The sequence below is a fragment of the Apteryx rowi genome, unplaced genomic scaffold (assembly GCF_003343035.1).
Source record: "Apteryx rowi isolate R43461 unplaced genomic scaffold, aptRow1 scaffold_48, whole genome shotgun sequence".
Classification (NCBI taxonomy): Eukaryota; Metazoa; Chordata; class Aves; order Apterygiformes; family Apterygidae; genus Apteryx; species Apteryx rowi.
Window position 1 is genome coordinate 1,735,584 of NW_020450738.1, and position 15,591 is coordinate 1,751,174.

At 39.9% G+C, this 15,591-nt stretch overlaps 1 protein-coding gene across 1 annotated transcript; it reads right to left on the bottom strand.

Moving 5' to 3' along the window:
- Window positions 1-1,110: 1,110 nt before the first annotated feature.
- LOC112972204 (radial spoke head protein 6 homolog A-like) lies at window positions 1,111-8,484 on the bottom strand. Its single transcript, XM_026078395.1, has 6 exons — window positions 7,736-8,484; window positions 7,010-7,241; window positions 4,692-5,447; window positions 2,949-3,087; window positions 2,011-2,128; window positions 1,111-1,353 (listed from the first exon to the last, which is right to left on the bottom strand). Exons 1-6 carry the CDS (start codon window positions 8,482-8,484, stop codon window positions 1,113-1,115), a joined length of 2,235 nt encoding a protein of 744 aa, XP_025934180.1. The 3' UTR covers window positions 1,111-1,112.
- Between the last annotated feature and the right edge of the window lie 7,107 nt (window positions 8,485-15,591).

Below are 15,591 nucleotides of genomic sequence, written 5' to 3' on the forward strand. Positions count from 1 at the left end.
ACCACTCGCCAAGAGCTGGCGGGGGAGGAGGGAAAGCAGAGCGCCGGGGAAACGGCGGAGCAGATCCCCGTTACAGGGGCAGCGCCGCGGCTCACCCCCGGCTTTGCGGTAGCCCTGGGATGGTAGCGGCCAGCTGGAGGTGCTGGCGGGAACCGGGCCGTGGCGCGGCGCTGTGGTGCCCGTGCGCCGCGCCGGGAAGGGGCCTAGGTTACCGGCGGCGCCGCGCCGCGGGCAAAAGCCTGCGCTAGACCTGCCTCACACAGGCACGGGAAATGTGTCCTTGCAGCCTAGCCAGCGGTAAATATTCAGACCCACAGCGTTCCCATTCAACGGAGGAATTAGCAACATGACAGCACGGCGAACGGAGAGGCGCTTTCCAAAAAGGTGTTCTTAATAAAAATGGGATGAGAAAGAAAATGATACAGCAGCGAAATTATCGCTGCATAGGATCTGTTTCACAATCTGGGAAATGTGGGTTTCTGAGTGTCTCAAAAAGAGTTTGACATATCCAGTAAATATTGTGGTTTCCCCTCTAAGGCTACGCCAACTACGGAATTTAAATAATATGTGTGTATGCTTTCACACATGCACAAATATCAAATATCTGTTGTTTGACAGCTAATTTACAGGAAATACAGATGAGAGAAAGTACATGCTAAAGGCAAGCAGATGTTATATAAAAGTTACATTGCTATGTAATTGAGTTATTGGTGTTTACATCTATAATTTTTTTGTTAAAATATTACATATATTGGTATGGAAGTGCAGGTTTGAAAAACACCATGAAAATTAAGTGGATAGTAGTGTTATTTAATTCAAAGGGATATTATTTTAGGAAACAGAGGCAGAATGTATTTGTCAAGTGTTCTAAAAAAGGCTACTTTTGTATGTTGTCTTCCAGTGAAAGCAATTCAGTCTTCCTGCCAGTGCAGGTGGACTTGGGGAAAAAGGAAGGAAAGGGAGGTAGTCTGCAAAGAGCAGCCTACAGAAACAAAATCAAAGCATCTAAGCTTCTTCCACTTACATTTCTTCTAAAATCAACTAATTTATGATTAATTTCTTAAAATACTATTAATGTTTAAACTTTCAAAATTAAAGATTCCTCTTGTATTTCAATCATCCTCCTCCTCATCCTCATCCTCTTCTTCTTCCTCCTCTTCTTCTTCCTCAACTGCAGCTAAGGCTTCTTCCTGTGCAGCCTTGAGAGCTTGTTCCTCTTCCACAGTAGGGTCATTTGTCTCAGTGATTTCTGGCCCACTAGGATATTCCGTTTGCACTGGTGGAGGCAGTGAGGGTGTATGGTTTTCTGGACTATATTTGTGACCCCAGCCTAAGTAGATATTATCAAATCTCCTGAGAAAGAAAAGCAAAAGATCACACAATCTCCCCAAGAAAAACACCAGTGGAAATATTCTCAGACTTCCTCAATCCGCTGAGCAAAAAACCTTTATGGTTCAGGTTACCTATAACTGATGTGTTTAAAAGATGGCATCTTTTTTAACTAAGGTAAGTATTGATGAATACACCTTCTACTTAAAATCTCCAAATATCATATTTATGAATGCTAAACTCTGACATTATATTATATTGAATTATGGCTGCAACTTCACATTACTAACCTGGAGCCATTTCTGATATGAAATCCAGTGGCCGTTTAAAAGCACATAGTGACTGTACCATACGTAAATTAGAACCACAGAAGTAGCTACTTTTGTAAAAAGCATCACAGACTCAGGAATATGGATTTTAAATCAGGGATTGTGGCCAAATACTGGCTGGACATTTACATTCTATCGACTTAGTTTATACTAGCATTTCCAATGATTCTTCATTTTCCATCTTAAACATGTACTCACTATTGCTGTGCACAGGTAAGTGGACTTCTCCATCAGTCCCAGGTGTAGTTACATTTCAGTCAATGAATTAACAATAAACAAACTTTGACTTCATTAAACAGGTATTTCTGTTTAGCATATACAGTCTGTGTAACCATGTAAACTGGCTACTTACCTGCCAGATGCAAAGGCATATGCTCCAGGCCATCGGTTAGACTGAAGGATTGCAACAGCATATTGAGGGACCAGGTTTGTAGAATACTGAGCTGTCCAAGCAGGGACGTTTTGAATTCCTGCAGTCAGCCAAAAACACACTATATGAAGAAACTGACTTATGAGCGGCTACAAAATATTTAAGACTTAACTACAAGACTTTCTCAGAATTCAAGCAATGGTTATATTAAGATGCATGTTAGAAGAGCCAAAATTCAGCAACAATAAATGTAGGCGTTGTATTCTAACAGGTGATTTGGATGTATTGGTAGGTATCACAGGAACGTTGTACAGCCATGTGAAAAGAAGCTCATGCTCCTGAAATTCAGTAGTACTCACTGCTGTTTTTTTGTCAAGGACTGTTGATCACTTATGCATAAATTATATAAATATTTCACTCTAAGAACGGAGAGTAGGAAATTAATTTAATATTGATGTAATCTAACATTCAGGTTCCCATATTCTCATGATTTGCTGTGGTAATACACTACAGGATCTAAATTCTTATTTATATATTATAGGTGTGTGTATGTACATGTTTATGTATTTATTTACACATGCACAAACACTTCTTTTGTCTAAAAAAGATGATGGAAAAATAGCTGCATGTAACTCATGTAGTGAGCTGTCCTGAACTTGCAGTAGCCTGATAACTCTGAGGCTTTTTTTTTTTTCATTTTTTCTCAAAGAAATTGTTAACTAGTAGACCTAACAATTTGTTTTAATATCAACACTGTTAATCATTTCACTTTTGATCAATTTTGTGAAAGAATGTGCTTACCCTACAACACCAAACTCATTGTTCCATGAAGCATCTGAGGCCTATAACTTCCAATGTTTACTACCCAAATGCCAACATTCCCAGTGGCTATCAAAAACTTAGTATTCCCTGAAGAGTACCTTCATCTTCAGAGACTGGAGTGAGAAGAGGAGGTCCTATTTCTTGGTGTACTTCATCTGTCTCCTCTGCTTTCTCCTCCTCTTCACCTTCTTCTTCTTCCTCTGATTTTTGAAAAGGATTAAGCCAAACACAGCGACCCTATAATCGATATGGAAGCATAATAAATATATGTAACAATCATTGAAGGAATGCAAGCCAGTTAAAACAATTGGTTCAGACACATGCAGACATAATTGAGGGGGAAAAAAACAGAAAAGAAAAAATATATATTCCATAATTGGTATATTGTTGGCAGTGTTGTATCCTCTTGGCAGAGCGTTCCCTATCTGCTTCATTTATCCCTCATTCCTATTTTACTATTTCAGAATAAGGTCATACCTCTGTCATCAACTTTTTGTTATTTTGTAGATTTTGGCTCTTTTAAGCACAATCCATGCTGGTGATAGATGCTGGACTTCAGTGAAAAGACCAAAATCCTATACTTATTAATTGGGGTTATGTCTTTAGACACTCATTTCAATACTCATCTGGTGAAGAGATAATAATTTGTTGCTAGCCTTTATCAGTCACAAACATGCTGGCAATTCTGCTGGCATTGTCCATCTCTTCCCTGTCAGGCACAGAGTGTGAGTATGCACAGAAGATGCACAGAACATCCTGTCCCTGCACACCTGGGCCCAAATCCAAACAGGTTCTTGAAAGGTGCGTGCAAAATTCTTATTTATCCATTCTCCCTGTGCAGACTTGTACTCTGTATCTCAGTTCAACCCTTACAGAACAGAGAAAACACAAGAAAGACAGCTACATCACATGTTATTATGCCAAAGTATCCTTACATTTGGGCTGAAGGGGCTGCCTCCAAAGAGTGGGAAGTTAGTTCAGTCCTTGCCAGTTCAGTTCATATCCTTGCTAGGGTACGGTTATTGCCAACTGAGAAGCTAACACTTACAGAATCTGTGCCTCCTTTTAAAGTCTGCTTTGTTGTTTAGCTACCAGTCAGAGGAACATTACGCAATGTTTTTAACATTCTAAATGAATATAGATTTCATTTTTACAAGTATTGCTTTGCTGATGATAATTTCATCTCTTATTTCCTGCTACTTGCTGTTATTTTGAACTCTTCTCAAGTTGGTAGACTAGCCAGCAAGTCATCTAACAAGGAAGATCAAATTAGTAATACCTCTTTCTAGCCTGACATCAAAAATGTTTTATGCTACTATTTTATTTATTATGTTTTGTTTTTATCTTTTTCATTTGCATGTTTCACAGTAGAAAGTAAGCAACAAAATTAAACCACAAGAAAGCACCAAACAATTTCCATTTAACATACAATCATAAGCTATCTGCATTTTAGCACTCTATCCAGGAAAACAGAATTAAAAATATTTTTGTCAAGTGAGGACTTCACAAGAGAAAACCTAATATAAAAGATAACCAGAAATAATTGGTATCTATCAATGCCTAACCCCATACAGAAACCTAAAAGGTTCCTAACAACATATATATTTACATATATAAATGTATATTTTATATATTCTACATGATGTATGAATATATTTAATATATTTATATATAACATAGCAGATGTGATAGTTTTCTGTAAAAATTATTTCAGCCCTATACTATTTCTGGTGAACAGTTCAAATCTGTGCAGGTGAGGAGTTTAATTTACATTCTGAAACACTACTGGTACTACGGTGTAAATGCTATCTGAGATCAACGTGAGCTACGCAAAAATGTACCTGCTTTAGAATATTCTGTGTATGGTGTACCCACATGGAGAGAGAATCCACCATTTCAACCACGGAAAGAGGCTGAAAATCAGGGTTTTCTTCATATGTATCTCTTCCTCCTCCCCCCTCCTCCTCCTCATCTCCTTCCTCCTCTCCAAATTGGTAAAATCCAATGGGACCGATCTGGGTTCCTGCTGAGATCCGAGCTATCTGTGCACGCAGGTAATTGGCCTCATTTCCAGGGAAAGGGGGAAAGCTCACAACAGGAGCATCCAGCCGACCAGTGAAGAACTTCTTGATTTTCCTGGCACAGACAATCTGCGCTGGAGTCACTGGAGGCAACTTCACCCAGGGCTTGCCTGGCTCGTTACAGACAAAGTAGATATACTTATTAGTCCCAGTCCCATTATCTTCTTTTGGGATGACAGGTGGGGGCTTGTAGGTGGACTGTGGTGGTTCATCATCTTCCTTCTCTTCATCTTCATCTTCTTTGTCCTCACCCATCCCTTTCCCTCCTTCCTCATTATCTTCTTCCTCTTCTGCTTCCTCCTCCTCTGCCCTGTCATGGTACTGTACTTCAGCTATAATATAGTTCATCTCCAGGCCTAAAATCTTGCCCCAAAAGCGACAGGTCTGAATTGGCTGAACACTAATTAGCTGTTTAAGGGCAAGGAATATGTGATAGGTTTCATCTTTGCTCAAGCCAATTCCAGCCTGTTCAAAATAAAAGGCTGTTTCCATCACATTGGGTAGAGGGGTCTCTGCCTAGGAAAGAAAAACCTGAGTTAGACGTGAAGAATAATACAATTATATCTTTGAAAGATTAAACATGTTATCCACTGAAGGTCATACTTCACTTTCCTATAGTGCCATTCATCTTCTAAAAGGGCTTTATAGGCATTCATTCACTACATCTTCCAAAACCATTTACAAAAATTAAAAGTGCCATTTTAAGAATAAAAAAGAGAACACAGATGAATTGCAGCTTTTAGAATATAAGATTTCAAATTTCCAATTCACTTTTAATTACTGCAAAATAAGGAAAGTCAGAATTCTTATAAGTGATCACTGTCTACAGAGAACTTCAGTGCTAGGGCATGTCAGCTAGGTAAGAGGCCATGGTGCCCAGAAACGTGGCTGCATTTCCTTGTGTTTGTGGCAAATTCATTTGGGGAAAACAAAATACATATTTTATACATTCATACACAAGGCCAACAATATAAATGCTGTTCTTTTGGATATCTTGGCATAGAGCTCCCTGCATTATTTAAGATGGAGTCTTTTATAGCTAGTATAAAATGTTGGCCCCTGTTCTTATTGAAGTCAATAGTGAGACTCCAGCTGGCTTAACTGGGAGCAGAATTTGGTCAATAATGAGGATTTCAGAAAGTATTCTATGTGCTTTATCACCATTTTATCATTTCAAGGAGGTAGGTGATTATATAACATAGACAAAAATAAATACTAGAAGTTGTAAACAGGGGGGTAGGGAATTTGGAGGAAGAAGTGCTAGTTTCAGTTGGAATTTCCCTGGCCCTTGCAGGTTTCTTGTATCAAAACAAGCTAGAAAGGAACAGGAATATGAAAAATTCAAAATTTCTTTCTGAAATACCCTACTTTTCTTCATTTTTACCATTTTTTACTGTTACTGTAAAATGAGTAACAGTCCATGGACAAAATGAAAGAATCTCTCTTCTATTTTTAGTATTTGTATTCTACATATAAGCAGCTGGATATGAAAAATGCTCCGTTTTATGACGTGGCTTTTCAGTTCTAGTAGTTCTTCATGATCACCACAATTTTTTGCTAGCTGGACAAGGAAGAGCTGGAACCACAACTGGAATGGGAAGGATCACAAAATTCTCCACCCTCTATTTTATAGTAGTTGCTGTGCACAGTATTCTCAAACCGATGTCCATACCGTATGGTCACTTTAGGTAGAGAAATGTCACTTTTGGATAAAGAATATAATTTAGATGCAGTATTCCAGGTTGCACTGGCATACAGGATATATTGTAATCTTTACTTTTTATTCCTCACCTCTAGAATGTTTAAGATTTTAAAGGCTCGGAATGTTAGATTATACTATAGGAAAAAATCCTAACTAAATAACATAGTTTTTCTTCTTCACAACTGGACACGAGACCAAGTTGACTATGAAGGGGGTGCTTTGTATGGTAGTATAGCTGCAACTATGTCATATGACCATAAGAGGAAATATTACTAGGGAGACCACAGCTTTGCCCCTTCCTCCCTTCCTTTCCCACCATCCTCCCACCCATCTCCCTGGTATATTCGATATCTACTTTTCTTTGATAATAACTCACTATCTCGTCTTCTAGCTCTTCATCTCCTTCTCCATGTGCCTTAAGGAACAAAGCTTTACGCTTTTCTGCAGCTTCAAATGTTGGAAGAATCTCATGCTCATCACGGAGAGTATCCATTTTTTTGTGAAACTGGGCCCACTTCACATCCTTGCTGATATTCTCAATTATGTCTACTGCATTTGTGGGCTGTTCATCCAGGATCTTTGTTAGCATGTTAGCAAGATGATCATATCTGTCATATAAATATAAATATTATTGACCTACTATATAAAAGTCTTGGAGGAATATGATTTTAACATCAAAAGTAGAAGCTGATCAGCTGTAGCTTTGCAGAAATCACTGGAATAATTAGAAATAAAGAGCTCATGCAGCATTATGGTAAATTAAATTTGAAACTAGCATGATTGTAACATATTTAAGAGCAGTCCCATCTTCCATTTTTGGTTTATTCCACACTTGACTCAGGAGCTGAAGCTGAATTTAAACGTGCTGTTAACCAAATTTTGAACTCTCTAAATTCCCTTGTTTTTTTTTATTCTGAAAGATGCTGGGCACACACAGTTACCACATAATGATGAACCATTGCATTTATAAGGTATTCTCCCTTCCTACATCCCCTGGTATCCCTCCATTTCTTAATGTAACCCTTTGCCCTTTCATCTACACTATTTTTCTTTCCACTCATATTCCCTACCCCTTTCAACCTTGTCCCCTTTTCAWACTCACAGGTTCAGGCCAGATGCTGTGCTGCTCTTCAGCAAATAGGCTTTTGCATTCTGAATTGCCAGCAATCGGGGGTTAGGATCTGGTATCTGATCCTCATATAGACTGTATCCCAGCTGATAGAGACCATAACCTGGTTCATGTGGCTGATAGGGGCCATGCCCAGGTTCATAGGCTTGATAGGGTTCTTCTTGTAATGCATACGTCTCATAGGCACTTCTTGGTGCATGTGTTTGATAAGGGTCTAATCCTGGTGCATATGACTCATATGCGCTTTGCCTTGGCTCCTGCGCCCGGTAAGAGTCTTGTCCCAGTGTGTACCTCTGACGGTCAGCTATTTCTGATATCTGTGGCTCATAAGGGGCTTGTTCTCTTCCGTGGGGCTGACAGAGGTACTGCTCCGGGCTCCGTGACTGAGAGGGTGCTCGTCCCGGTGCGTGAGGCTGACAGACACCTCCTCGTTGGTCTTGCGCTCGGTAGGGCTCCTGGCCAGGCGCACGTGGCTGGTAGGCGCTGTGTCGCAGCTCTCGCGGCTGAGCGGATGCGTGCCCTACCCCCTGGTATGCACGGGCAGCTCGTCCCGGCTCCGGCTGCTGAGGCCGAGGATGGACCTCGTCAGGTTCAAAGACCTCATGAGGCGGCTGCTCGGGGCCCTCCTCAGGCCACGGCTGCTCCTGCGGACCGCGGTCCCGGCCCGCTGCCGGGCCGGCCTGCGCCTCGGGCGGCGGCGGCTCCGCGGGAGGCTCCGCCATGGCCGCGCCCGGCGGCAGCGGGCCGCGCGGGGGTCACCGAGCCGCCCCGGCCCCCAGCCGCCGGCGCCGCTCGTCGCCCGGCAGCGAGGTCCGCCCGCAGGGAGGAGCGTCGCCGCGGTAAACCCGCCGCCGTTGCTAGGCGGGCCGGCTTTGTCTCGGTGCTCGGCGCTGCTGCCCTGTTTGCGCCCTGCGCGCGGGGAGGGGGCGGCAGCTTGTCTCGGCACGCTAACCGCGCCGGGTGCCGGGGGGGCGGGGGGGTCTGCGGCGCCCTGTGGGGCCGGGGGAAGCCGTTGAAACCGTTAGGGGCGCCCCGTGGGGCCGGGGGAGGCCGTTGAAACCGTTAGGGGTGCCCCGCGGGGCTGGAGCGGGGGGCTGGGGGAGACCGTTGAAGGCGCCTCGCGGGGCTGGAGCGGGGGGCTGGGGGAGACCGCTGAAACCGTTGGAGGCGTTGGTGGTGCCCCGGGTGAGAGGGTGACGCGGGGCCAGGGGAGTCGCTGGAGGGCGCCGTGGCAGCCCTGCGCGGGTGCGCACTCGCCGCCTGCCGTTACCCGGAGGACAGGTAGTGGCCCGGCCTCACGCTCCGGACTGTCCCGTTGGCGTCACAACACGCTGAGAAAGAGCAGTTCGCTGGGTGAACGACGCGATTTCTGAGGGTGTCGCCATTTCTGCGAGCTTTCCTGACCGCTGGGCGTGCGGCATGGCGTCTCCCGGGGGGAGCCCCAAGGCCCTCCCTCTGGGGGACGCTCCTGCCTGCCTGGCATCCTGCAGCCTAAAAGGTTTGGTGTGTTTGCAAGAAGGGAAACCCCAACCAGCTGCTCAAGCTGTTATTTTTGGTTTCTTTTTCTAGTTTTTTTTTTCAAACCCTGTTTATTTCCTTTCATATTGACCCACAAATCACGAAGTGTTATTGATATTCAGAATCTTGAATGTTGTGGTACAGAAATCTTTCAAACCTCTGCTGAGAGCAGAGGAATAAATCAGTAGCTTAATTTTGATTTAATAAGTGTGAGACATTTGTTTTCCTTCGAAGCTTTAATTGAATTAGTAGAAAATACAGTTTAATATTCTGCCTTTTACTGGGGATTTGTCATGTTGGTGCTCCTAGGTACAAAGTTTTTTCTTTTAGGAGAAGAAAAATATCCTAAATCTGATAATGATTTAAAAAAATTTTATTCACAGATCCAGAAAAAAAGCAGATTAAAYTACTTCAGAATGAAGGTGTTCTGGTAGAAAAAGGCTTGGTCGTTTGAAGCTATCAGTGTTAAGGAGACAGCTGGCCTTAATGTGAGTAATTTCTTTTTGCAGCAGGATTCAAACACTGAAATGCAAAGGACACATCACAATACACTGGAAGAATCTCCTGAGTTCTACTAATCTAGTTACTCAGGATTTTTTTTTCCCCACAGAAATATGGTGATGTAGTGACATATGCTTTTGTAGCCCTATCAGGTATCATCTGTGCTATATGCTTGACCAGATAATTAGAGAATAACAAATATGAAAAATATTTTAAAAATGAGCTAAAAATCCCATTTAACAAGAAACTATATTGAGTTGATAATGCTTTAAACATATTTAAATAAGTGACACACAGGATATTTTAATAATGAATCACTTAGTGATGCTATTCTACACTTCTGCTACTATAAAATGTGAAAAATAGATAAATTGGAAGGATACTTGCGAACATGACTATGTTTGAGCTTGTGTTAGTGAATTAAAGTGCTTTGTATGAGTGGGAAGACTGGCCTTAATGTAGTCAACTTTAATTCAGTAGGTGTAATTCAGAYTCTTAGGACTCCATTTTGTTTATAGCAAAGTTTTTAAAAATGCTAATTTCCAGWTAATTCAATAGACCTAATCTTGTGCTTAAGTGATTTACTGAAGAGGGCATGACCYAGTATATGAAGCATGTACTGTATGTTAAATGATAGTTTTACTATAATCAGTTTTTGGTAATCGGTCTTCTACATTATTGTTACTATCATKCAGTAATATACAGAGCTTTAAAACAGAGAGGCCTCTAATTTTGTGGCAAGTTATGTTAAAATCCAGAGCCCTCCTCGTGCATAAAATCTGCCCATGTGAATAGTCTCATTAATGCTCATAATTAATTCAGTGAAAAACTTCTAGTATGCTAGTAAAGTTAARGACATGCCTAATTTTCAGCAGGAAGTTTTGGAAAAAAAATGGAGCAGATGAGGTACAACAAAAGGCCTTTTAGGGAGCCATGTTTTGGCACATACCTAGAGCTGACTGGATAACTYGGTGTTCTCTAACAGTCTAGCAGTAGAAAATAGTACTGTCTTAGGGGTATCGATGTGAAGAGATTGGTGCTGCACACTTCTCAGCAAAATGCTGTTTTAATGTTACAAGTCAAATTAATAAAGTAGTGAAAATATCAGATTTTAAAATATACTCTATCATTGATGGATAAGTTAATGTAACTTTTAATGAACGCAGTTTTTGTTTTGTTTTTCTATTAGCAATAACCAGGAACAATCCTCAGGCAGTACAAAATTTTTCAAGTTCTAAGAGAGTAAAGAGCAGAAGTATCATTGAGGAAACACCCATTCTTAATAACAGCAACAAAAGATAATATTTCCACATTCTTTAATAGGCAAAGCATTTATATGAAGAATTAAAGARTTACTGTATCTTGTTTCCATTATTCCAATAAGTAACATAATACCATTAAAATGTTAATTCTGCTGTGTTAGTGCAAAGTTTTTTCTGGAGCATTTCAACACTTTCTTAAATACTATTTTCAGAGTTAGTTTGTTTAACTGAGTTTCAGCTTGCAGAGTTCTATTATTGATTTATTGATCTAGGYAGTGAATGTGTACAAGTTCATTATTTTGTGGAAGATGTATTTGCAGAACTTGCACATCMACTGCAGAGGGCAGTACAGTACTTGCAACTTGCAAATTACTTCAATTTTTTATTTRTTATCCATATTTCATAGTTGGAGAAAAACTTGATTTGTTGTTCAGTAATTCACTTCTATAAAAATTGTATGAAATTAAGCCATCTTTATACATGTTCTGTGAAGCAGCTGCTCAAGAAAGGACAATTGCTTTATCTTTTCAATCTTGTTCAACAAAGAGAGAGAAAACTAGGGGCACCTATGTTTTTGCCATAATGTTACCTTCTGCCTTTGCAGTTATATAGGTTACTTAGAGCACATGTGAGATGTACTGTGACTCAGGGTGCCAAGAACCTCAGTGCATACAGAGTTTGAGCAAGACGTGATCATTTCTTGTTGATACTGAGAAGTAGAAAATGGATATTTGCAATATTGCTTCATTGTCTTGCTCTGATGAACACTGTTTGTCAGTAGCACATGTTAATTAGCTGAATAGTAGCGGAAGTATTTTGTAATGTTTTCTATTTCCAAAGGAGATAGGTGAATGTATTGTCTTTTCTGTGATCAGGTAGTAATGATCTCTTCTGTGCTATGTGTTCAAACTGTTTTTTCCAGTAGAATGTGTTTTTACTGAACTGTTGCTGATTTCCCGTTACAGATCTGGAGATAGTACAAAATGTCACATTTAGAGCTGGACATCTGTTGCATTTTTATATGGTTTCACTGTTGAATTTTGAACATGCTTCCACTGGCAAGGGAATGACTGTAGCAATCTGAATAGTTTTCCATTTCAAGGGAGTCCTGTGTTCTCTCAATTTCCATGCAAACAATAATTGAATGGTAAAGCTTGGATTCGGGTCCCACATSCATGTTGTGCTAGAAGAATGCACTAAGCACCAGCAACTGCTGTAGTGAAGCTACGTGAAGAGTACTTGATGTGTAGAGGGCAAGGCAAGTTTAACTGAAATCCAGCCTKTACCGTAGGGATCAGCTTGTTCCTGCAAGCAGCTGCCAGGTGTGCTCTCTGTCAAGTCACGCAAGAGGAAGGCCTAGTTATTGGATTCCAGTTGGATTTGGTGTGAAATAGATTTCAGATTTCATACCATGGTCAAGAGAAAGGTACTTAAAGTGCAGGTTCTTTCTTGCTACTATTGTTAATTCTCTTGAAAAGGCTACCAACTACATAACTATTTTTAACCTCTTTTCTCTGTTCAGAAGCCAGTAATGCTTGTTTCTCATGTAGTTCCAAAAACCTGCATGCAAATTTTGTGCTCAACTAAATGTACAACAGGTGGTTTTAATTGTTTAGCAGTTTTATCTTTTACTCTCTTTATAACCTGGAGAGAAACAAAACATTTTAATATTATTTTAACAGTATAATTTTCTGTCTGATCGAAAYTCTTCTGTCATTTTTAATAGCAATTTCCTGTTAAATATCTAAGTAAATGTTTGCATATATTTATAAGCATATATTATTCTGTGAATCTTATATGTATATTGTGCAGAGAAGAAAGTGCTCATACAAAGTCTCCTTAACATACAGCATAGAATTTTTTTTGTACATCATGTGTAGTTGCAAGGGTATCATTGAATCATTACTGTTGATGTGCTTGTGTTCCTTCTTTCATACAGATTCCGTACGGATACTTTTCTCTTCTTCAGGTTATACAGCTGTAACTTGAATGCTCAAGTAAAACCAGTATTCCTTAGGTGGCCATAGGAAGTTAGATTAGTGCTGGCAGTCAGAGATGTGCTTCCACAAGGCAATGTCATGAAGAAGCTGAGAGACTGTCATCTTTCTGCAGGGCACTGATAGGAAGTGCATCTGGTACTTTGAAGGGAATAATCATCATCCTTGGAGGTCTGATGCTGCCTTTTGCTCTTACTGAAGTCAGTGAGAATTTTGTACTGACTTCAGTCAAAGTAAGATTAGGTCCTTTGTCATTTCATTGGCATTTTTCCACATGAATCTGGTGACAAAGTGATTTTAGTACTGACTTACAGCAGAGGTTTGCTGTGTTTAAGGCTGAGCATCAGTTTGTGTCCAGAGTTGTAAATTCTGTATTTTGCATCCTCAGAGTTCAGAAAAGCACTGTGAATTACAGCAAAATGTTCAAGATAGATGCATTTAACTACAACTGTGCTGTGGCGACAATGCTGGTGTAGGCTGGCACATCTTCAAGGGGATAACAGTTGATAACCTGAGTGCTAAACCTAGACTGCATAGTTCAAACTATGCTGTACAATGGTATGGTGAAGACTTACTATGAAAAATGCAGGACATGCTGAAGTTGATAATTTTTCAGATACTGGAATTTAATGTCTTTGAATTCTCTTACTGAAGGTAATGGTATTGCCCTGTTTTGGTCACTGCGTGACTGAGTAAAAATGGCAGAAGACACCGTGATTAGAGCTTTCTATGTACTGCATCTATCATTCACTAGAATTTTCATTGATATTGTTACATCATTTCTTGCCTTTGAATACCACCAAAGAGCTGTGCTGTTATTTATAAGGAGAAAGCTTAGTTTTCTGGCAAACAAGTTTTTGCAGTTTTACGTCTTTTAAATATTTGCTGGGTATTTTCAGTGTCAGTGTAGATACTTCCTCCCAGTGCAGAATTGTTCATTTTCTACAAGTCTATTAGATCACAACAACTGCAAATTTTGTGGCTGTACCTGGTGTGATGCTTTCTAGGGCAGGATGAAAAGCAGCATCTCCCAACCAGTGTGGCAGTCCTTGCTAGYACATCACAGCTGTGACGTGGAGCTCAAGTAGACCTGTGCTGCATCTGTGTAGGGCCAGCTCAGCTTCTGTTCTATGCTTTTTGAGAGGCTTATCAATCAATTCCTGTTTTGCTTTCCCCCAGCTGTTTTTGGTTGTAGCACTTCTCATTGTAGGGAGAATGGATTCGAATATATTTTTTTTCCCAGCTGCAGTGAACCCTCTAGTCTGTAGCAGCAATGTAAAACACGGTATARTGCAACCATTGATTCAACAGTGTTTTACATAACTATATGAAAYATGAGGAAATTGAAAACCAGGCCTGGCATCCTTGTCCTTTCAAATGGTTAAGAGAAGGACTATTTGAGAAYGCTCTTTGCTGTTTGTCTAAATGCTTAGAAAATAATACTCCAAAATTGAATTCCTTCAGAAGTGTAGATGCCTTTGTCCTCACTGTGGACTCTGGAAATGACTAGGAGGTTTGAGGTATTAAGGATAAACAGAAGAGGTTTCATTACGTTTGCTAGGCTTACTCATAGATGTAATTAAGCTTATACCTAAATTCTTTACAGGAGGAGCTTGCAGTGTTAGGTTAAAAATTAAATAGGAATTTTTATTTAAAACTCCATGTTTATATTGTGGTCCTATCAAAAAATGAGTTGTGCTGACTTTGCAAGCTTTTGATCAAACCCAGTGTTAGYACAAAAGTTTTGAAACATTTTTTGATAACAATTTTTTTCAAAAATACAACTTTTCATGCCATATTTCTCAGCAATGTCCAAGCAAGGTGTCATATATTATGCTATGTTGACTGTGAAATGTAATAATTGACTTATTTGATAACAGTATGTTCAGAAAGAGTATGTTTAATTTGTATCTATTGTAATGCAGTTGTACTCTACATTTGAATATCACTCAAAGCATAATGAGGAAACAAATCTATGAAGTTCACTTTCTGATGATTTCCAGTGAAGAGAAATCTGGTTTTATCACTGTTATTTCATGAAATATCTTTGCATCAGTCATTTTCTCTGGAAATGATTTCTGTGGAGGTAAAGACCCTTTCATTGTAAATTGCACACCTAGATTCAGTTTGTGTTGTTGTGGATAATTTTGTCCCTTTTTCTTTTTCCAAAGATGAAGAACTTTCCATAAACAACCTTATTCTAGAAACAAGCATGTTTGCTTGAAAACAAATTTTTCYTTCTTTTTTATTTTTTTATTTTTGTGGATAGTGTTTCTGTTTTCAGATCCTTTTTTTTTCTCCTATGTATGACAAATATAGCAAAAAACAAGGCAAAAATGTACATCAGCAATCAAAAGACTATTTAGGTGAAGAAATCAGGAGTATGTAAGAAGTGTTTGAGATTTGTTTCCCAGTGTTATTTTATGTTRGCAACTTCGCAGATATCAGTAGATTTCTGGTACAATGATTTCCATCCTATTTTACATAGAAATGAGTTTTCCATGGAAAATATACTGTGAATTCAGGTAGTAGAATAGGTTCTGTTAAAGTT